This window comes from Macaca thibetana, chromosome 1, assembly GCF_024542745.1.
Source record: "Macaca thibetana thibetana isolate TM-01 chromosome 1, ASM2454274v1, whole genome shotgun sequence".
Lineage (NCBI taxonomy): Eukaryota > Metazoa > Chordata > Mammalia > Primates > Cercopithecidae > Macaca > Macaca thibetana.
The window spans coordinates 737,039-759,257 of record NC_065578.1 but is presented as its reverse complement, the minus strand read 5'-3'; the positions used below and the strand labels follow the sequence as shown (position 1 = coordinate 759,257).

At 61.4% G+C, this 22,219-nt stretch overlaps 3 protein-coding genes across 4 annotated transcripts in view; 2 read left to right on the top strand and 1 right to left on the bottom strand.

Moving 5' to 3' along the window:
* Positions 1-6,449, top strand: part of SSU72 (SSU72 homolog, RNA polymerase II CTD phosphatase) — a 179,554-nt gene extending 173,105 nt beyond the window's left edge. For both annotated transcript variants that reach the window (XM_050786639.1, XM_050786634.1), the window contains 3 exons: positions 2,913-3,052; positions 4,232-4,350; positions 5,961-6,449. In XM_050786639.1, the coding sequence (XP_050642596.1) occupies positions 2,913-3,052; positions 4,232-4,350; positions 5,961-6,062 (361 nt within the window). In that variant the 3' untranslated portion in view covers positions 6,063-6,449. The remainder of the gene's footprint in view (positions 1-2,912; positions 3,053-4,231; positions 4,351-5,960) is intronic.
* Positions 6,450-7,489: 1,040 nt separating this feature from the next.
* On the top strand, positions 7,490-13,318 carry TMEM240 (transmembrane protein 240). Its single transcript, XM_050786647.1, has 4 exons — positions 7,490-7,821; positions 8,288-8,394; positions 12,291-12,499; positions 12,581-13,318. The coding sequence occupies exons 1-4, from the start codon at positions 7,765-7,767 to the stop codon at positions 12,727-12,729; spliced, it is 522 nt and encodes a 173-aa protein (XP_050642604.1). The 5' UTR covers positions 7,490-7,764; the 3' UTR covers positions 12,730-13,318.
* A 92-nt stretch (positions 13,319-13,410) lies between these two features.
* The window catches only part of ATAD3A (ATPase family AAA domain containing 3A), a 71,057-nt gene continuing 62,248 nt past the window's right edge, over positions 13,411-22,219 (bottom strand). The window contains 6 exon segments of the mRNA XM_050785853.1: positions 13,411-13,926; positions 13,929-13,969; positions 13,971-14,170; positions 18,231-18,339; positions 19,832-19,999; positions 21,147-21,217. Of these exon segments, the coding sequence (XP_050641810.1) occupies positions 13,595-13,926; positions 13,929-13,969; positions 13,971-14,170; positions 18,231-18,339; positions 19,832-19,999; positions 21,147-21,217 (921 nt within the window). The 3' untranslated portion in view covers positions 13,411-13,594.

Genomic DNA, 22,219 nt, shown 5'->3' with positions numbered 1-22,219 from the left:
CTCTTGACCTTGTGATCCACCTGCCTCAGCCTCCCAAAGTGCCGTGATTACAGGTGTGAGCCACTGAGCCCAGCTGGGAGTTTATTTCTTAGATGTATGTTAACTTCAGCCGAGGCTCCTGTGTGCCTCTGTTTCATGGCCTTTGAGCGTCGCCCTCCTTTACTGAACGTGGTCCCTGAAGCTGCAGGGACGGTGCAGGGTCAGGTGTTCAGGCCAAGTGTCCAGCGGGGGCGGCTGATTCTAGGCATAGCAGGTCCTCTTCGCCTGCCCTGCCCTGGACCCTCTCTTGGCCCACTTTTCTGGGTAAATTTCAGGCCCCCATGGCCAGTTGGGGCCCTAGTGTGGGTCAGGCCCTCAGCCTGGTGCTGCCTTCGGCCCGGGCTGAGTCCTTCGGTTCTTCCTTTGTGGGTTCACTGTTGAACGCTTTGCGTCAGTGGGACTCCTTCTGCGGGGCCTGGGTGGTGCAGGTGTCGTCGGGAAGATGGGACAGGTTTCCGTTCTGATGGCGCCTCTCTCCCCTTCCTCCCGCCCGGCAGTACTTAGGTTCTTCCTTCAGAAAGGATTTCCCATGACTTGAAGAGCAGGCTCTCACACGCAGGCCCGGAACCTGCTCAGCCTCCCCGTGGCCCTGAGCCTGTCTATTGAAGGCCCCGCCTCGCCCGCCAGCGGCTCCTGCCCTCCCGCCTTGCTCTGAGCCTTTGCCTTGTGGGCACTCACTGGCCCCGTGGGTTTGCTGCTGGAGTTCAGGTGGGACCTCGTGTCCCTGTGAGCTCACGGTTCTTGTTCTTGTTGCCGAGGCTGGAGTACAGTGTCATGATCTCAGCTCACTGCAAGTTCTGCCTCCCAGGTTCAAGCGTCTCCTGCCTTAGCCTCCTGAGTAGCTGGGATTACAGGTGCGTGCCACCACGCCCAGCTAATTTTGTACTTTTGGTAGAGACGGGGTTTTACCATATTGGCCAGGCTGGTCTCAACCTCCTGACCTCAGGTGATTCACCCGCCTCGGCTTCCCAAAGTGCTGGGATCACAGGCGTGAGCCACTGCGCCCGGGCTTTTTTGTTGTTGTTGTTGTTGTTGTTTTCCACAGGGAGTCTCACTCGGTCGCCCAGGCTGGAGTGCAGTCGGTGTGATCTCGGCTCACTGCAACCTCCACTGCTCAGGTTCAAGCAATTCTCATGCCTCAGCCTCCCAAGTAGCTGTAGCTGAGATTACAGGTGTGTGCAACCCCACTGGCCTAATTTTTGTATTTTTAGTAAAGATGGGGTTTCACCATATTGGCCAGGCTGGTCTCGAACTCCTGGACCTCAGGTAATCCATCTACCTTGGCCTCTCAATGTGCTGGGATTACAGGCTTGAGCCACCATGCCCGGCCTCGAGCTCTTCTTTCTGCAGACTTTGATTCTCAGCGGCTAAAGGACTAAGTTCCCCAGAGATGGACCTGGGTGTCGTAACTGCTTCCAGGGGCCTCAGGGACACAGGTGGGACCCCGATGTGCAGGAAGAGACGCACATCAGGGCTGGTGGGTGACTCCCACGCTGTGGGACCCCGATGTGCACGTCGGGGGTGGGTCACTTCCACACTGCTGACAGTGACAGGAACCAAGGATGCAGCTCAGGGTCAGATGCCTTTTCAAGTTAAACCTTAGATCAACCCCTTCAGTGTATCACAGAAACTGTTTTTGCTGCCCAGGAAGGCGAAGGCCGTTGAGTTCACTCGGAATTCCTGAGTCAGCCAGGCTGTTTCTCTGAAAGTGGTTGCTTGTCCCCGACCACCTGGAATGGCGCAGACCACGGAGCTCATCTTTGGGGACCCAGTCTCTCTTTTTGGGGCAGTGAGCCCCTTTCCTTGGGAACCCCTGAGGCCAGGCATGGCCACTGTGAATGGTGGGAGGGTGCTCCACCCTGAGGACCCCAGAGGCTCCTGTGGCCCCTTCCTGGGACTGCTGGGGCCTGTGTGTGGTCAGCGTTCGCCCAAGGCCCCCTTTCAGCTGGGCTGGATGCCGAGTGCCTTCAGGCCTCATCCTGCCCTCCACCGTCCTGTAGGCAGTGAGGCTATGGCACCTCCCTCCTCGACTGTCTTGCCCTGTTGGTCTTTGTATCAGTGTTTTCCAGCCCGATTGCTGCTGAAGCTTCATTTCTTTTTCTTTTTGAGACAGAGTCTTGCTCTGTTACCCAGGCTGGAGTACAGTGTCACAATCTTGGCTCACTGCAACCTCAGCCTCCCGAGTAGCCAGGATTACAGGCATGTGTCACCACGTCTGTCTAATCTTTGTATTTTTAGTAGAGACGGCGTTTCTCCATGTTGGCCAGGCTGGTCTCGAACTCCTCGACCTCAGGTGATCCGCCCACCTCGGCCTCCCAAAGTGCTGAGATCACAAGTGTGAGCCGCCGGCCCGGCCTGAAGCTTCCTTTCTTTGGGTTTCCAGTGTTCCTGACTGTTGTGGCTGAGCTAGACTTGGGACTTGGTTTCTGGGTTTGCTTTGCCTGTGCTGAGGGCTGAGGTTTCAGAGCCAGTATCACTGCCTGGGGAGCAGAGGGCGGAAGGAGGATCCGCCTGCGGACACACAGTGACTGAGGCCAAGGGCAGCTCGGGCCCCGCCAGCGGCAAGGGAAGAGGTCTGGGAAGACGGCTTCAGATGCTGGGGGGAGGGATGGGGGCGTCCTGCAGGCCTTGGGTCTTTTCGCAGAGTTGGGGCTCAGCGAGGAGCAAGCGCCTGCCGTCGCCCGCTTTGTTTTCTGTGGGACCTGCTAGGACAGTGAGGCCCCTGGCTCACCAGGGCATGGCTCACCCCCTACAGCTGTCCAGGCCTGTGTCCCAGCTGCCCCTGCTGTGGGGCAGGGAAGGGGCTGGGTGTTGAGGACACAGGCACTTGTACAGATGCCTTTTCTCTGACATTCCTTAACTCCCATGTGTAGCTATACACAGAATGGGATTTTACATATGCTGGACAGAAATAAGAGAATCAAGCCCCGACCAGAAAGGTTCCAGAACTGCAAAGACCTGTTTGATCTGATCCTCACTTGCGAAGAGAGAGTGTATGACCAGGTGGTGGAAGGTGAGGAGGTGGCTGTGCTGGGCTGGGCCCCAGCAGCTCTCACAGGGTCTGGGGATGCCTGCGGGGCCCCACCCTGACCAGCACAGCCCATCTAGAGCGGCGGGGGCGGGGCCAGACCTGTGTGCAAAACACCCTGGGAGGCAGGCAGGGCCGCTGGTCACTGACCACCCGTGTGCTGGCTGCGGCCTTTCATGGGCTTGAGGGGCCTGTTTTTTGTTTGGTTTTTTTTTTTTTTTTTTTTTTTGAGGCGGAGTCTCGCTCTGTCTCCCAGGCTGGAGTGCAGTGGCGTGATCTCGGCTCACTGCAAGCTCCGCCTCCCGGGTTCCCGCCATTCTCCTGCCTCAGCCTCCCGAGTAGCTGGGACTACAGGCGCCGCCACCACGCCCGGCTAATTTTTTTTTTTTGTATTTTTTTAGTGGAGACGGGGTTTCATTGTGTTAGCCAGGATGGTCTCGATCTCCTGACCTCGTGATCCACCCGTCTCGGCCTCCCAAAGTGCTGGGATTACAGGCTTGAGCCACCGCGCCCGGCCGGTGTTTTGTTTTTTTTTTTTTGAGACAGAGTCTTGCTCTGTCACCCAGGCTGGAGTGCAGTGGCGCGATCTCAGCTCACTGCAAGCTCCGCTTCCCGGGTTCAGGTGATTTTCCTGCCTCAGCCTCCCGAATAGCTGGGACTACAGGTGTGAGCCAACACACCCAGCTAATGTTTGTATTTTTAGTAGAGACAGGGTTTCACCATGTTGGCCAGGATGGTCTTGAACTCCTGACCTCAAGTGATCCACCTGCCTTGGCCTCCCAAAGTGCTGGGATCACAGGCGAGAGCCACCGCGCGGGGTCCATTTTTCACGTGGGTCGACCCTCGAGCTGGCGTGGAGCAGGGAGGGCTGGTCTTTAATGGCGGGGAAGGGCTGCAATGCCAGCTGCGCTTCACTCCAGGACTGGCTGGTGGGTGGGGAGTCCCAGACCAGCTTTTGCTGAGTCGGAGATTTGCTGAGGTTTCCTCGAACCATCAGCTGCTTTCGGTTTGAGGCTCAGTCTTTGTGCTCCCCAATCTGCAGAGTCCAGAAACCACTGGGGCTGGGCTGGGCCAGGGGCCGGCAGAGCCAGGGACTCAGCCACATTGACTGCCTGTTCCCTGGTTCTGGAGCCTCTGACGTCTGTGTCACCTTGTCCCAATCAGATCTGAATTCCAGAGAACAGGAGACCTGCCAGCCTGTGCACGTGGTCAATGTGGACATCCAGGACAACCACGAGGAGGCCACCCTGGGGGCATTTCTCATCTGTGAGCTCTGCCAGTGTGTGAGTACCCGGTGGGCGCCCTGTGGAGCTGAGGCCGTGACAGAGGGGCGTGGCCGAGGCCGTGACAGAGGGGCGTGGCTGAGGCGTGAGAGGGGCGTGGCTGAGGCCGTGACAGAGGGGCGTGGCCGAGGCCGTGACAGAGGGGCGTGGCCGAGGCCTGAGGCTGGCCCTGCTGCTTGGGGCGGGGTCTCTGCTCAGCTCGCTTGTGTCAGGGGTGCCCGCTGGTAGTTTAGAGAGAGTCACTCCCCAGCCTTGGCACAGGAGCCCCCCCGCCCATGCCCTCTGCTCAGCGGAGACGTGCTGCGCAGTGACCTGCCCAACACGGGCTTAGTCCGCCTCCCAGGACACAGGCTCCAGGGAACGCCTGGTACTTTGCCTCTTCCCCTTGGTGGACACAGCCCTGCTTCAGCGAGCGGAGCACGGAGCTCTCCTGGGTGTGGTGCGGTCGGAGATGTGCCCCACGTGAGCCTGGAGGCTGCCAAGGGCGCTGTGTCCGCCGTCCACCCCGGACTTGGCCTTCTGCACACCTGCCTTCCCCCGTGGGCCCTGCGTGTCCCCCTTGCACAGAGGGGCCAGGGGCACCCCAAGGCTTCTGTCGCCACCCTGCTGTGGCATGGAGGGGCTGGGCTGAGATGAAAGGACCTGCCTGAGGAGAGCCCCACGCACCGTCCCGCCTCTGCCTCTGTGATCTGTGATTTGATCAACTGTGAAAAACAGGACAGCTTCACCGAGAGCAAACGGTGTTTGGAAAGCCCAGGAGCCAGGCGGGCCGGCGCTGGGAGAAGCTGCCGTGTGGCTGCAGGCACCTGCGCTCTGCCCACCCAGCATGGCTTCTGGTCCCCGCATGCCTCCCGGTCCAGCGTGGATGTTGAAGCGCCAGGGATGGTCTTCACGATCGCCTGGCAGGAGAAAAGGCCACGGGGAAAGTCTCGTCCCAGAAGTTGTTGTGTGATTTCCGCTTGGGTCACGTTGGCCAGAGCTGAGTCACAGGCCACTCCCTGCTTAGAGGCACTGGGTGCTGTCCCCGGTTGGGGACCAGGGTCAGTGGAGATGGCGAGTAACGAGCTGCCAGTGCCAGGGCAGGTGTGCTCAGCCAGGGGCTCTGGTGGACGGAGGCCAGGATGCTGCCAGGACGCTCCAGTGACCAGGCTGCCCCCACCACAGGGCATGGGTCAGGGTCCTCTCTGGGTCTCTGGGCACCGCACCTTTCCCTGCCCCCGTTTGCTCGTTGGCGGTGCGGGCGCGCTGGTGGTGAGGGCTGGTCGGCCCCGCTGTGCGCGTGTGGGCCCGAGTCCTGGCCTCCAGGTTTCAGTGCTGGCGCCTCTCAGAATCCAGCTCCACGCTCCTCCCAGCTTCAGGTTCTGTGAGGGTCGGTGGGGAGGTGGGGGCTGCCTCCTGCTCTACACCAGGTGAGGGCCTGGGGCTGCCCAGGAAGCTCTCCCCTTGCAGCCTCCAGCCATCCTTGGGAGGCAGCAGTGGTGGGGTGAGGGCCTGCCCGCCACCCTGGTTTTTGCTGGCTCAGGCCTGGCGTTTCCCTGGCGGTCCAGGTGTTGAGGGGGAGCAGACAGGCGGGAGTGGGCAAGGCCCTCACCACGGTGCTGTCCTTGCAGATCCAGCACACGGAAGACATGGAGAACGAGATTGACGAGCTGCTGCAGGAGTTTGAGGAGAAGAGTGGCCGCACCTTTCTGCACACCGTCTGCTTCTACTGAGCCCAGCGCCCGCCTGGAGCCGCCTCTGGAGCTTCCTGTTCATACTTTTTCCTTCCTGACATTGGTTTTTACTTACAGGTGTTCCGCTGGTGACGGTAGCATTGCCCAAATAAACTGTGCATATGAAATGGGAGAGGAGATGCCAGAAGGCCAGATTAAAGCAATCAAGTTTTTTCTTTCCCACTTTTACTTATGAGCGGGATATTGATTATAAAGTTTTTCTTCTTTAACCAGAAAGGAAAGACGGTTTGTGTGCACTTCCCGACGTACCTGTGTCTCCATGTGCCTGCCTTCCCTCCCTCCTCCCCACCCGGCTGGACTGTACACAGCCCTGCTGCGGCGTGTTGGGAATGACCTGGAATTGTCAATAAACAGATGCTGCTGTCATTGTGCCTGGTCCTGAATTCCTGACCCGACCTCGCGCCTGAGGAGGTGGCAGAGGCCCTGCCGCCTTCAGTGACCTCCGACCACTGCTGGGGGGTGTAGCTCAAACCTGGTGCTGCTGACAGGGCCTGGGCCAACCCCTGCCTGTGCTGCTTGAAGCAGAAGCCGGCCGCTCCTTCCAGCACTGCTGCCTGTGGCAGGGCGGTGTCCCCTCTCCACGTGGAAACCCCCGGGCCGGGATCAGCTGTCCCCCAAGGCCAGCTGAGCCGGGAGGATTGAGGCTGCAGTGAGCCTGGATGGCCCCAGTCCCAGGCTGGGTCCCAGGCATAGCTTCCCGCTGACTTCCTGCTCGAAGGGAGAGGGTGGCTTCCTGGGTCTGAAACATGGTCTCACTAGTTGTGGATGAGAGTTTGGCCTCAGGACCCTGAGCCAGGAACGGCCAGAGCTGAGTGGTGGCCACTTGGGGCCTCTGAAGGGCAGGTGTCCTGACCCATAGGCCTGGGCTGATCCCTCTTCCCTGCCCTAAGGGAAGCCTGTGTGAGGTATCCCTGCCCACAGCTCCTGCGCCGCTTCTCTCCATTGAGGATTCCAGGGGTCATCCCGTCCCTGCCCTGTGACCCCCATCTCTGGCCCCACGGCGGTGAGGTTGTCACGACCTTGCAGACCCCACCCGGGAGGCATGTGCTTTCCAAGCGGGCTGGTGCAGCCCCGCAGCCGGCGACGTGGGATTCCAGGAGGGAGGGCGGCGCAGTGGGGCGGGGAGGGCCTGGGCGCCCCTCCAGGACCGGATCGTGTTGGGACTGGCGTCCAGGGTCACTGGACAGGCCACCGGGGCTGGGTCTGACCAGACTGGGGCGGGGCACGAAGCCGAGGTTCCCGGAGAGGGGTCCGGCCGGCGTCCTGGGGGTGGCGGTCCCCTCCCGGCTCCGGTGCTGGCACGGGGCGGCCTGCGGGCTGCGCGGTCCCTCCCGGGAGGCGGAGGAAGGCGGCGAGGAGGGAGGAGGGAGGAGGAGGCAGGGAGGGGGCCGGAGCCGAGCAGAGCCGAGCCGAGCCGAGCCGAGCGGAGCGCGGGGAGGACCCGAGGGCGGAGCGGAGCGCGGCGGGCAGGGCCGAGCGACCCCAGAGAGGCCCCGCGTCCCTCCTCGGTGCCCCCCCCGCGCCTCCTCCTCCCGGCCGGCGCCGGGGTTGCCGCGAGCGGCGGCGGAAGACCCAGGGAAGCGCTGACCTCTGCGGAGGCGGCGGGGGCTCAGCATCGGGCCGGGGCCGGGGGGGCGCCGGGGCCGGGGGGCGGCGCTCCGGCCCGGCCCGGCCCCGCCCGATGTCCATGAGCGCGAACACCATGATCTTCATGATTCTGGGGGCGTCGGTCGTGATGGTGAGCGGAGGGGCTTCCCGCGCGCGCCCCCTGCTCCCCGCCCGCGCGCGCCGCCTGCCCCCACCTCCTGCTCCTTGTTTACCGCCCGTGCGGCCTGCGCTCCCCTCCCCGGCCTGCGCTCCCCCGAACCCGACCTGCGCTCCCATCCCCAGCCTGCGATCCCCACACCCCCTGCGCTCCCCTCCTCGGCCTACGCTCCCCCCACCCCGGCCTGCGCTCCCCCCACCCCGGCCTGCGCTTCCCCCTTCCCGGCCTGCGCTTCCCCTCCCGGGCCTGCGCTCCCCCCAACCCGGCCTGCGCTCCCCTCCCCAGCCTACGCTCCCCTCACCCCGGCCTGCGCTCTGGCTCCCCGCCTGCGCTGCCCCGACCCCGGCCTGCGCTGCCCCCACCTGCCCTGCGCTCCCCACCCCCAGCCCCCGTTCGTCCCGCCCGCTCCTTGGCGCTGACCGGTCATGGGCTCTTCCAGGCCATCGCGTGCTTGATGGACATGAACGCGCTGCTGGACCGATTCCACAACTACATCCTCCCGCACCTGCGGGGCGAGGACCGCGTCTGCCACTGCAACTGTGGCCGGTGAGTCCGCAACCGGCGCCGGCTCGACACGCGTGAGCGCACATGTGTGGCGGGGCCCACTCGGGGCGCGGGGGAGCCAGCCCCACGCAGGCCGCGATCCGCCTTCCACCCTTGAGGGCTGCCAGGTGCGCAGGGGGAGGAGCTGGCTCAAGGAGGGGGTCTCCTGGGGGCGCATGGCTTGAGGACACCATCCCCTAGAGGCCTCCAGGGTGATGGCGGAATGGGTCACGGGGCCTCCTGGTCCAGCCTGGAGGCCGGGAAGCCGCAGCCCAGTCTGATGTCCACAGTGGAGACCCAAGCCAGCCTCATCAGGGCTGGGGCAGGAAGCGCCTGCTGGCACAGGGCTGGGCCCTGCAGTGAGTCCCAGGGCAAGGGAATGCAGGTCAAGGTGGGAAGGGCCTGCCTTGAGGGATACTGGGCACAACCCCCTGGCTGGAGAGGAGCTGAGGGATGGGCTGGGGGTCAGCGGGGAGGCGAAGCTTCCTCAAGGTCACTCAGATTGAGGGGAGCGCCCAGATCCCCCACACCCACTGTGTGATCCCCTCTGTGCACGTGTAGTGATGGAATCTTCTTGGCCATGCATGTTTGTACGTCCATGTACGAAATAAACATCTTCTCATGAGACGCGCATGTGTGTGGCGTCTGTGCATATATACATGTGCGTACACACAGCGCCCGCGCACGCACGCATGCACTCCCATCCCTCAGGACACCCTCACGCAGTGGCCGCTGTTAACCCTGCTGGACAGATGAGGAAGTGGACGGAGGATTTAGAGGACAGGCTTTTCCAAGGTCACACAGCTAGTGAAGGACAAAGGGGCACCAACCCAGAACCCGTGTTCGTCATCTCTGCTGCCTCCTGCTCCGGGGGTCTCTGTGCATACGTGTGGGCGCAGGGCATGTGTGTTCAGGACAGCTGCATGTGTTGCTAAGCGTGTTACATGCCTATGGGTGCAGCAGGTGTGTTGATGAAGAACACGGGTGTTAGAGAAGGCAGAGATCGGGGTGTCTGTGACCCTCACGTGTGCCGGGCACAGGGTGGGGGGTAAGAGCTTGTGGGGTGGCCACGTGCTACCAGGGAGCCCTGTGTCCCTGTCTGGACGGTCCGACTGCTGAGCAAAGGCCTGAGGTTGGCTCCATGGCCTCCTGGAGGCTGGGCCCAGACCGGAGCTCCAGGGCATCAGAAAGGGGCGGACTCCGTGTGCGTGGGCTGGGGCCGTGTGCATCCACCTGTGGCAGCACACTGAGGGATCGGCAGGGCAGGCAGAGGGCGCCTTAGAGCATTTGCACAAGGCGTGTAGGTGCAGCTCATGCAGCTCATGTCGTGTCCAGAGCACGCGTGGACTCAGGTGGAGTGCGTGCTGAAGGCAGCTGGTGTGTGGGAAGCAGAGCCACAGCCTGCTGTAGACGGTACTGCTGTGTGTGTGTCTGTGTATCTATGCTCTGTTCACATCTCTACATACAGAATATGTACATTCAGCGTACAAAGTGCCCTTGTATATTGACAACATATATGTGTATGCAAAGTACATGTATGTCACAATATACAGTGCAGTGTGCTCAGGGACATGTCAAAATGTCTCCATGTGGGTGCAGCCAGTGTGTGTGCAGACAACCGTTTTGCACATGGAGTATCTGCGTATACACCATGTCCATGCACTGCCATGAGAGGCTCCCCGTGTGTACACGCTGGTGTGCAGAACGGGTGTGTGTACATGTGTAGGCCTTGTACGTGCCTATACGTAGACGTTGACATGGAGAACGTGTATGGAAATCAATGCTCCAAAGTCTGTTGCCAGGCAGCGTCCAAATGAGACATCCGTCCATGCACGTGACGTGGCGCCCTGTGGAGAGGGCGGCTGCGTTTTGCAAAGCCAAGCGAACATGCACTCGCGTGTGACACACCGTGCACAGGGCGGGGGTGTGGAGCTCCTGGGGTCCATGTCCACAGTATCACGCCATGTCCTGTGCATGTGGCTGGTGTGTATACATGACGTACATTGGGCCTCAGGTGGACACATGCAGCATGTGTGGTGCAGGCAGGACACACGTATGTACATGTCACAGACATACGTGTGCAGATAGCACATCTCTGCCCAGGCCTATCTCCTGCTTTCACTTGGGAGACCTGAGCCCCCCAGGAAGGAGGGCCAGGTGCAGGGGGAGAAACTACAGGTACCCAGGACAGCCATGGCGGGGGACACAGGCTGTGACCTCTGACTCCCAAAGTTACTGAGCCCCTGGGGTGGGTGAGGACTCAATCAGGGGTCAGGAACAGCTTCCTCCCCTGCGGGCCTCTGGCAGCTGCACATTCTAGGCAGTGGTCATCAGCTGCCCATCGAGGATGATGGCTGTGGACAGGCTCGTCACCAGGTGATTGGTGGCCACCAGGGATCAGCCACGGTCATGGTCACTCCTCACCGAGAGCCCTGCCACTGGGAGTGGCCAGTTGCCCGATATGCTGAGGGGACTGACCTCCGGGAAGCCCAGAAGAGCAGGAAGGCTTCAAGGAGAGCCTGGGGCAAGGGCCGCCTCCTCCCTGTGCCTGGGCTCAGGCTCCAGGACCCCCAGATCTCACGGAGGGAAGGCACCTGTGTGGCCCCTGCTGGGCACAGGGATGGCCTGGAGCGGGCTACAAGGCCCTGGGTTGGACGGATAGGCTGGGCTTTCAGTGTGGGAAGTGCTCTGGTTGGGGTGTGGAGTGTGGGGTGGTCTCTGGGTCTCAGCTGAAAACCAGGCCAAGGCACTGGTACCTCACCGAGGGGAAGGTGGGGGAGAAGCAGGTTTGGGGAGAGAGGAGCTATTTTTAGGCACAAGTTTAAGGTGTCTGTGGATCCCACGTGGAGACACAGGCAGCTGGAGCTCAGCGGAGATGTGGGAGGCAGCCAGGAGTGTGGACCGCAAGGCGCCTGGGGCCCACGGCCTCCACTCCCAGGCCCTCATGTTGGCCTAGGGATCCCAGAGTCGGCTGTCTGGGATGCCAGTCGGATCAGCAGAGTCAGCCCACCTGGGATCATGGGGCCTGGAGACCTTCTTGGGACAGGGTGAGCTGCTGGAGCGCGCTCCTTGGGGAGCTTGTGTGGCCCCAGCAGCGAGAGGCCAGAAGCTGTTGTGGCCTGAGCTTGGGAAGTCCCCCAAGGGCCCAGGGAGAGGAGGCCAAGGGACACCGAGGTGCCCAGGCATTGAGGACGAAAGGGCCCTGGAGCCTGGACGCCGTCCATCCTGGGAGGAGCAGGGCGAGTCTGTGCCAGGCAAGGGCAAGGGGGTGCTCCCCAGGAAGGGGAGAGGATGGGGTGCTGGGTAGAGCCCCCGTGACCTCTGACAGCACCTCCCAGGGACAGAGGAGCAGAAGAAACACCAGGGGCAGTGGGCCTGGCAGGCGGGCTGGCGGCCGTGGAGGAAAGGGCACGGCAGGCGGGGAAGGGTGCATGGAAGTGGCCGGTCCGGGGCCAGCAGGGCTCCCTGTGTCCGGTTCTGCTCCAAGTGGCCTCCGCGGCCCTGGGGCGGGCAGATGAGCTGTGACCCTGGCCGTGGGGACCACCATCCTGAGGCCCCTCTGGGGGAGCCTCTTCCACCCACAGCACCTTCCCGTGAGCTCCAGGACTCAGGGAGGAGGTGCTGAGTGAGGGCTCCCACCCTCGCCAGCAGCCGGTCCCGCCGTCCGCCTGGACTTCGCGCTCAGCCTCCACGGCCCATGGCCGCTGACCTCCCGCTCCCTCTGGCCTGTGACCTGGGCCTGGCTGAGTCCGGTGCCCCCTTCCCGACCCGCCCACCCAGGAGGCTGCTTCAGAGAACCCCCAGGGTGGCAGCCACACCCCTACCACGGGCTAGGCCCCCTGGGGGAAGGCCAGGCCAGGGGCGGCGGGAGAGGTGCCAGCCCGCCCTGCCGCCCCCAGGCACCACATCCACTACGTGATCCCGTACGACGGGGACCAGTCGGTGGTGGACGCCTCCGAGAACTACTTTGTGACGGACAATGTGACCAAGCAGGAGATCGACCTCATGCTGGGGCTGCTGCTGGGCTTTTGCATCAGCTGGTTCCTGGTGTGGATGGACGGCGTCCTGCACTGCGCCGTGCGCGCCTGGAGGGCCGGACGGCGCCACGGTGAGTGCCTCGCGCCCGCCGCCCGGGAACGCCACCATCCTGGCCGGCCCCAGCCGCCTGACCGCCCCTGTCCCCCTGCAGATGGCTCTTGGACCTGGCTGCCCAAGCTGTGCAGCCTGCGGGAGCTGGGCCGGCGGCCGCACAGGCCCTTTGAGGAGGCCGCCGGGAACATGGTGCACGTGAAGCAGAAACTCTACCACAACGGCCACCCCAGCCCGCGGCACCTGTGAGCCGCGCAGGGACTTGCTGGGGCCGCCCAGCCGACCGGCTGCGGTACAGATGCAAAAGGGACCTCGTGGACGCCCGGGCCGGTGGGACTGGACAGCAGCCCTGGGCCCAGGTTGTCTGGGGCTGTGGCCGGCCGGGAGAGTCCAGCGGAAGGTGCTGTCTCCTCTTCTTTTTATAAAGGGGGTTGGGGTGTGGGCTAGGGTGGGGGCTGGGGTGGGAGAGGCCCTGCAGTTAGGGGTCAGGACCCTGGGCTCCTGGCTGGGCAGGACACGAGGGCAGACTCAGCCCCAGCGGTGCTGGGGGGCCCAGAGGGTCCTGGGGGGCAGGTGGGGGCAGGGGTGGCGAGGCACGTGGCCCGGGCCAGCATCTGTTTGAAGCCGCTGTTTCCCGTGCGCTGGGTCTACCATCTGTCTGGCCGCCGCCAGCTCGGGCAGAGGGGAGGGAAGCGAGGGGGGCACCCGTCTGTACACAGCCGTAGGGTGGGGCGCAGGCGGCTGGTCCCAGGCAGCATTCAGACCCCGGCCCAGCCATGGCGGGCACCTCATGTGAAGCCCACCCCTCTGTGGTCAGTAAATTCTCCAGAAAGCTCCAGTCTCTGCCTCTTCTGTCACCTTTGACCCCAGGAGAACCCTAGGGGGCCCCGGAAACCCCGCCCCGCGCCAGCCAAGAGACAGACACAGCGGTGAGGCACCTGTGGGACTTTATTAGGTAAACAGACCCCAGCTCCAGCCACAGGCTTGGACCGGCCAGCTGAGAGTGGCCTCGGACGCCCGGCCAGGTTCCCTCCTCCCGGCCACAGCCTGGGCTTTCTCGGGGCCACCAGTGCGCACAGGGCCGGGGTGTGCCGCCTGCAGTGGGAAGCAGGCTTCAGGCCGCCCCACCTCGGTCTGGTCCCGGCAGGCCCCCAACACCCGGCTCTGCTGTGGGAGCCGAGAACAGACACCACCCGCCCCGCTCCTGCTGCCCTGGGGGCTCAGCCGGCACCCACCCTCCCCGTGGCCTGGGCAGGGGCTGGGGTGTGAAGCCTCCCCTCCCACTCTGAGTCACATGGAAAATGCGTCTCCCAAGTGTCTTAAGGGGCAGGAAGGAGGCCTGCCCCTCCCTAGCCAGTGCCCACAACAGGGGGTGTCCTGGGGGGCAGAACAGCCGACCCCCACCACAAGCTAACCTGGGGCACAGAGGCCCTGGGCACAGCCCTTCCCCATCCAGGAATATTTCCTAAATGTGCAGGGGCCGGAAGTTGGGGGTGGGAGGGGTCCGCTGACAGCTCCGTGAGGTGTGGGTCTCGCTGTGGACTCAGGATGGGGAGGGCTCGTCCCCGCGCCCAGGCCCTTCTGACTTCAGCCAGCACATCTTCTGCTGGTGCTGCTGGACAGCATCTTGCACACAGGCGTCCATCATGGCCTCGGTGAGGACCCCGTCCTCGGAGGCATACGCCGTGGCCTAGTGAGGAGAGAGGGAGCTGAGGGAGGCCGCATGGGAACCCCCCACCCCCAATGCACACCAGGGCCCCGAGGTGGGGAGGGGCCAAACCAGGGGCACCAGAACGGCCTCAGGGTGAAACACAGGCTTCCCGCATCTCAGCAGAGCCCAGCATGCGTGTGGGCACCGGGAGCGACCCCTGCAGTGCCACAGCCCTGCCTGCGTCCTCAGCACTGCTGTTTCTCGATGACTTTCTAATAATAGAAAGCCCAAGGCCAAGCCCCACTGACAGCTGACCGAGGGCAGCTCCCAAGAGGCCGGGGAATTGCAGACCCTCTGTGTGTCTCAGCCGTGGCCAGGCAGCATCCCCGAGTGGCACTGCACCTCAGACCCTCAGACCCTGACCCTCACCGGCCGCCAGGGCAGAGGCAGCCACTGCCCACCTCAGGGCACCAAGGCCAACCCTGCCCCCACCTCCCTGTCCTCCTGGCACAGGGCTTGGCATCCAGCACACAGAGGCTGGAGCTGCTGGGACTGGGGCCCTTGGTGTTGCTTCAGGCAGCCTGAGGTCCAGCCCTTCTGCCATGGACAGGTCACTCTGCATCCCAGTGCCAGTGAAAGGTGTGGAGTCCCCAAGGGGAGGCACCTGTGGGTCAGGGTCTGGGCATGGGGACGCCCACTGGGCACCGAGCTCGGGAGTGCACCAGGACAGCTAGAGGAAGCACAGGGCAGGGGACGCTTCCCGGACAGCTGAGTGGGTCCCTAACCCCATCCTGGCTGTGCCTCCCAGAGGCAGGATTCATCTCACAGGGTAAAGGGGCAGCAGCACACCATCCTCCCACAACACGGCTGCCACGACGGGACCTTCCATGGGGATGACCACATGGTGCCCGTCCCCACTGGCAGCGCCCACCCCTCGCCAAGAGCCACTGTGTGGGGAGACACTGACTGGAGCTGGACCGCCACTGTGCGTCAGGGGCCCAGGACTGCTCAACATTTTTGGTCTTGAGCCCACCCAAGAGAGTTCAAACAGGTGCAGGAACCCTCAGGGTGCACCCGAGTGGCTGCACCTTACCCAGGGCCCAGTGGAGGAAAGGGGCTGAGCAGATGCTCACGGGGCCACCCCACCAGGAAGCACGGGACCTGGCAGAGCCCACCAGAAGTGACAGCTAAATGTCACGTGGCCTCCTGGGTGGGATTCTGGGGCAAGACCCAGTCCCAGGTGGGGCCAACAGTGACACATGACGTTCACCACGTGGCAAGGCCCCGGGCCCGGGAGCTCTCTGTGTTACCCTTGCAACTTTTGTGGGAACCTAAAATCTTCAAACTATAAAAGGTCAAAGACAAGACCTGGACCTGATGTCTTCATGTGTGAATTCACAAAACATGAAGAATCAGCAGCACTCCTCAAACTCTGGGACAAATTGAAGAACATTTCTCACTCATCCTAGGAGGCCAGCATTACCCTGATATCAAACCCAGACAAAGACATCACAAGAAAAATGACAGGCCAATATCCCTGATGAGCATCACTGGCAAAGTCCTCAAGAAAATGCCAGCAAAATGAATTCAGCAGTATAGTTAAAGGACTCTACACCACGAAGAAGCAGGATTTATTCCTGGAATGCAAGGATAGTTCAACATAGGAAAATCAGTCAACGTTCCACATACTAAATGTTTATACAAAAATCAACTGATATTAGCAGAGTGGAGGAAAGAAACCACATGACCATCTCATCTGATCTAGGAAAAGCATTCGACCAAATTCAACACCCTTTTATGAGAAAAACATTCAAGAGGCTGTGTGCGGTGGCTCACACCTGTAATCCCAGCACTTTGAGACGACAAAGGGGGTAGATCACCTGCAGTCAAGGAGATCCACTGCCTTGGCCTCCCAAAGTGCTGTGATTACAGGTGTGAGCCACTGCACCCAACCCAAATTATTATTTTATTTATCTATTTATTTATTTTTGAGACAGAGTCTCGCTCTGTCGCCCATGCTGGAGTGCAGTGGCGCAATATCGGCCCGCTGCAAGCTCTGCCTCCTGGTTCATGCCATTCTCCTGCCTCAGCCTCCCAAGTAGCTGGGACTACAGGCACCCGCCACCAGGCCAGGCCGGTTAATTTTTTTTTTTTTTGTATTTTTTAGCAGAGACTGGGTTTCACTGCGTGAGCCAGGATGGTCTCGATCAACTAACCTCATGATCTGCCTGCCTCGGCCTCCCAAAGTGCTGGGATTACAGGTGTGAGCCACTGCACTGGGCCAGCCCAAATTATTATTAGTTTTAGTTTTAGTTTTAGTTTTTTGAGATGGAGTCTCACTCTGTTGCCAGGCTGGAATGCAGTGGCGTGATCTCGGCTCACTGCAACCTCTGCCTCCTGGGTTCAAGCAATTCTCCTGCCTCATCCTCCAAAGTAGCTGGGATTACAGGCATGCGCCACAACACCCAGCTAATTTTTATAAAAAGTAGAGATGGGGTTTCACCATTTGCCCAGATGGTCTCCATCTCTTAACCTTGTGATCTGCCCGCCTCGGCCTCCCAAAGTGCTAGGATTACAGCTGTGAGCCACTACACCCGGCTTATTACTATTTTTTTCACATGGAGTCTCACTCTGTCACTCAGGCTGGAGGACAGTGGCACCATCTCGGCTCACCACATCCTCTGCCTCCTGGATTCAAGATATTCTCCTGGCTCAGCCTCCTAAGTAGCTGGGACTACAGGCATGTGCCACCAACATGCCCGGGTAATTTTTGCATTTCTAGTAGAGGTGAGGTTGGCCATGTTGGCCAGGCTGGTCTTGAACTCCTGGCCTCAGGTGATCCTCTTGCCTCAGCCTCCCAATGTGCTGGGATTACAGGCATGAGCCACTGTGCCCGGCCCAAATTATTCTTATTTTTTAAGACAGGGTCTCGCTCTGTTGCCTAGGCTGGAGTGCAGTGGCACAATCACAGCTCACTGCAGCCTCAACCTCCTGGACTCAAGTGATCCTCCCACCTCAGCCTCCCAAGCAGCTGGCATTACAGGCATGCACTACCAGGTCTGGCTAATTTTTTCATTTTTTGTAAAATTTCCAGGCTGGTCCTGAACTCCTGGCTTCAAATAATCTGGCTGACTTGACCTCCCCAAATGCTGTGAATACAAGTGTCAGCCACCACCACGCCCGGCCTCTGCTTTCTTAGTTGTGGAAACAGACCTGGTCTCAAGTGGGGATGGCCTGGAACAGAGACCTCAGCTGACCCACAAGGATGGGGTTTGAGATCTGGGGCTCTTTGTCACAGCGGCATAACCCAGCCTGTACTAATACAGCCCCTATAGACCCCGGCTGCAATGTTTAAATCAAGGTAGTTGGCTACTTCATTAATCTGACACACATTCATTCAAAAGCGCTGCTAGGTTGAGTGACCAGGTTGTCACACAGACTCTGCAGACCCCAGAGGCGGCGATGCCTGTGTGTGGCCACGGCGCGTTCGGCCCCACAGACCTGGTTTTGCTTTTCCAGCAACCTCCAAAGACCAAAGCTTTCCGATGGCCACGCCCACACTGCTCTGAGTCCCGGCTCCCCGTCCCTGCAGCAGCCACGGAGCTGCAGGAGGGGGGCCTCCAAGGAACAACTGGCTGTGGGACAATCAGAGGCCACTCCCACCTGTGTGTCAAGGAGGACCAAGCCCAGGGATTTGGTCCAGAAAACACAACGTCCCTCCATCCCGACCCCCGACTCACACAGGGCCTGTCCTGACCAGCATTTACACCAGGAGGTGCCTGTTGGCCAAGGTGAGAGTCCGAAGCCTCCCGCCCCAGCCGGCAGAGCGCAGGCTACTGCAACGCTGGACGGGCTTCCAAAGAGCCCCGTGTGACCGTCAGGCACCAAAATGGGCCCCCCCTCCTGAGGGCATGAGCAGGTGGGCGCCACCATGTGGAGTGGCCCAACGGGGGTGGGTGCCCCGTGTCACGTCTGTGCACAGAAAACCCTTCAACAGAAGCTCCCGCGTGACACTGGTGCTGGGACACGCCTGGCGCAACCCAGCGTCTCCACAGGAGCTGGGCTCCCATCTGGGTGGGAGCACCCGAGCCTGACTCACCTGCCAGGACAGAGCCAGCTTAGCGATCTCCTGGCCCGACATGCCCTCCGTCAGCTGAGTGATCTCTGAGCACTTCCTCCCGTAGTCAAACTGGGCCAGCTTCAGACGCCTGGGAAGGAGTTCCCAAGTGGGCCGGCCACGGCAGCGGCTCCCACACCACGAGGTGGGGACTGGAAGACACGCGGCCAGGCGGGCACCCATGCCAGATGTCCCCTTGGGAGGGGACCTCTCCCTGTGACAGCCCAGCTCTGCACCATCTGTCTGCTGCAGGCCAGGCCCAGACTGAGCAGGAAGAGAGCGGCTGCAGGGCCTGGAGATGGCCCCAACCACTCCTCACAGCAGCCCTGCCCACAGCTGCTCACACAGCACCCACAGGACGCATGGCCTTTACGCTGGCAGTGGCGAGCCCTGACTTCTAGAAAAGCATCTGCCTGAAGGCCACAGACGCCAAGTCATGGTGCCAGGGCTACGAGCAGCCATGGGGGCGGGGGGAGCCCAGGGCAGGGGAGGGCATAGGGAAACAGGCCCAGACAGCTGGGCTGGCACGGAGCAGGTGGCAGCGGCAACCAGGCTCTCTTTCGTCGTCACTGGCGACAGCAGGGATTTAGGTCAGGTGCACAGAAGGACTCAGAAACCAGGGCCCTGGGGACGCCAAGAAGTGGAGCGGCCTCTGTTCATCTGGAGTGTTCCTGAGGCAGCCGGCGTGTGGCCCCAGGGCCCCTCATCACCTGGAGGGCTCTGCCCACCGTGCCTGCTGCACCCACCGCCAGCGACAGGGAGCTTGATAGCCTCAAGGCACAAGTGCAGCCGGAGCTGCGCCCCACACCATGAGGATCCAGGGCCAGCGTGGCAGCTGGAGGAAGGCCAGGCCAGCAGCCAGCAGCGGACCATGAGGAGCCTCTCTCTCCAATCCTGACATGGGGTCTCAGAGCAACATTCCACGTCACCTCCCATCGGGGTGGCTGGGCACAGGATTTCCTTACAGCCTTCCGTGGAGTGAAGAGGAATGGAAAAGAGGCCGGGCATGGTAGCTCACATCTGTAATCCCTGCACTTTGGGAGGCTGAGGAGGGTGAATCACTTGAGGTAAGGAGTTCGAGACCAGCCTGGCCAATATCATAAAACCCCGTTTCACGATACTAAAAATAAAAAAAAAATTTAGCCAGGCATGGTGGTGGGTGACTGTAATCTGAGCTACTCAGGAGGCTGAGGCAAAAGGACTGTTTGAACCCAGGAAACAGAGGTTGCAGTGAACTGAGATCATGCCACTGCACTCCAGCCTGGGGGACAAGAACGAGACTCCGTCTCAAAAAAAACAAAAAAAGGAATGTTGAAGGTTTGTAAGTGATGGTGGACTCTGCCCCCAAACCCAAGGAGATGCCACCAGGCTGTTCTCAGGTGGTGATGAAGAAAGGGGGGCGGGACCTCCCTGGATGTGGCCTCTGGGACCCTTGGGGCCCACAGTCTCCTGTGCGAAACTACAGGACAGGGAGGTGGTGCCCACCCCTGTGACGGGGCCTGCTGGGAGCGTCTGGAGAGCAGGGGCGGGCTGGGCCCTGAGCGAGGGTCCCTGGACAGGGGCGGGTGAGGCGGGACACTTACTGCTTTCCTTCTGTGGCCGGCTTAAGAACATACTTGTCAAAATACATTCTCACCAGGCGCTCCCGCTCCTCCAGCCGCGGCAGGTCGAAGTGAACCATCACGTCAATGCGGTCGTTGATGGCCCAGTCGAACTGCTCGGGCTGGTTGCTGGCCAGGACCAGCATGAACCTGCGGGGCGGAGATGAGGATGCTGGGGCTGGTGGCCGAGCTGCGCTGAGGGAAACGGGGCTGCCTCAGCCCCCACAGGAAGCATCTAAAGCAGCAAGAAACATGAGGACGCGGGCACAGCCCTGGTCGGCCACCTGCCCCACCGTACCCAGCTGTCCCTCCGCCCGGCTTCCTGGGCCTCTGTTCTTGCCCCATATGGTGCTTCCCTGCTGACCCTTGCCAAGCCTGATAGGCAGCACCGGGACCACCACTCCTCCTGCTGCCTGAGCCCCGCCATGCTGGGAGCAGGGATGCAGGACCCAGAGTCCGTGTCAGGAGTGGCCACATGAGCCAGGAGCAGGACCTCAGGGGCTCGGGTGCAGCGGAGGCTCAGCAGGGGCCCAGCCCTGCCTCTCTGGGAAGGACCTGAGCCAGGGCTCCAGGGAGCGTGTACCGGCAGCAGCTGAGCCAGGGAGCCCAACACGCCTGAGGAGTCGGCCACGGCCAACTGGCAGGACTTGATCCTCCGTGTGACACGTGACCGGGGCTGGAGGGGCCCAGGAGACCAAGAAAACTCAAACTTAGGGGATTTGGAAGGAAGTAGGGAGCCTGCCGTGGGGCGATCACCATACTGGGGACCTCTGGGCAGCAGCTCACGGAGGACGCACAATGTGGGGAGGGCCCCAAGCCTGGAGGGTGCACCCCTGTCCAACATCCGGGCGGGGGTCCAAGGCCCCAGGCTCCGCCCAAACACACAGGACCTGCTCGTGCCCAGCTTCCCGTGGGAGCAAACGTGTCTCCATCTCCCACCCCAGGGCACCCACACCCTCCAAGGGAGACCCAGCAGAGCCTCAGACCATCAGACAGCCTCCCTTGCAGGCACAGGACCGCGGAAACCCAGGGGCAGAGGGACCTGAAAGCTGGGGCAGCATCGCACAGGGCCGTGAGGACGGGACTGACCCCGGCTCTGCCCAGGAGGCCCCCGCATGTTCCTGAGTGACGCCCCATGCTGTCCCGAGCTGGGCCGTTCCCAGGGGACATCCGAGGTGGACACGCTGAGGCCACGGGTGCTGCCCAGCACTGTGATCCAGGGCCCCTGAGGTCCCTCGGTGGGAACCAAGGGCGACGGCTGCACAGCCCTACCCGGGGGCCTAGGACGCTCCCTCACTTGTTGCTGTGCTGGCCCGTGCGGTACAGGAAGGCGTTCAGTGTGGCCCGGAGGTCCTCGCTTATCTTCTCCTACAGAGAAGGTTCTAGCTTTAGACACCAGGAGCAAAGCCTTGTAAACAGCCACAGCAGAAGGTCCCACAGGCCTCCCTCCTGCAGGGAGCAGGGACACGGCGACACTTTCATGGATCTAAACTCAAAAGCCTGACCAGGGCCAGGGGCGGTGGCTCATGCACATAACCTAGCATTTGGGGAGGCTGAGGAGGGCAGATCACCTGAGGTAGGGAGTTTGAGGCCATCCTGGCCAACATGATGAGACCCCGTCTACACTAAAAGTACAAAAATTAGCCAGGGTAGTGGCACACCTGTAGTCCCAGCTACGTGGGAGGCTGAAGCAGGAGAATCACTTCAACCTGGGAGGCAGAGGTTGCAGCGAGCCGGAATCGCACCGCTGCACTCCAGCATGGGCGACAGAGTGAGACTCTGTCTCAAAAACAAAAAAAAAAACAAAAAAAACCCTGACTGGGCATGGGGGCTCACGTCTGTAATCCCAGAACCTCAGAAGGTCAAGGCGGGAGCATCTCTTATAGCCCAGCCTGGGTAACGAGGGGAACCTGGGAGGCAGAGGTTGCAGCGAGCTGAAATTGCACCGCTGCACTCCAGCATGGGAGACAGAGTGAGATTCTGGAAAAAAAAAAAAAAGCCTGACTGGGCGTGGGGACTCACATATGTAATACCTGCACTTGAGAACGTCAAGGTGGGCAAACCTCTTTAGCTCAGAAGTTCGAGCCCAGTCTGGACAACGTGAGGAAACTCCATCTCTACTAACATCACAAAAAAATTAGCCGGGCATGGCACTGTGCCCCTACAGTCCTGCCTACGCGGGCAGCTGAGGCAGGAGGACAGCTTGAGCTCGAGAGGTCGAGGCTACAGTGAACTGTGATCACGCCACTGCACTCCAGCCTGGGCGACTGAGACCCTGTCTTAAAATGATAATTAAAAGGCTGGGCGTGGTGGATCACGCATGCAATCCCAGTATTTTGGGAGGCTGAGGCGGGAGGATCATTTGAGATC

Bases quoted from the DNA above. Each gene is read 5' to 3' on its own strand.
- TMEM240 (XM_050786647.1), top strand. From the start codon at position 7,765: ATGTCCATGAGCGCGAACACCATGATCTTCATGATTCTGGGGGCGTCG. The intron at 8,395-12,290 runs GTGAGTCCGCAA...TGCCGCCCCCAG, and splicing joins TGCCACTGCAACTGTGGCCG to GCACCACATCCACTACGTGA. The intron at 12,500-12,580 runs GTGAGTGCCTCG...GTCCCCCTGCAG, and splicing joins GAGGGCCGGACGGCGCCACG to ATGGCTCTTGGACCTGGCTG.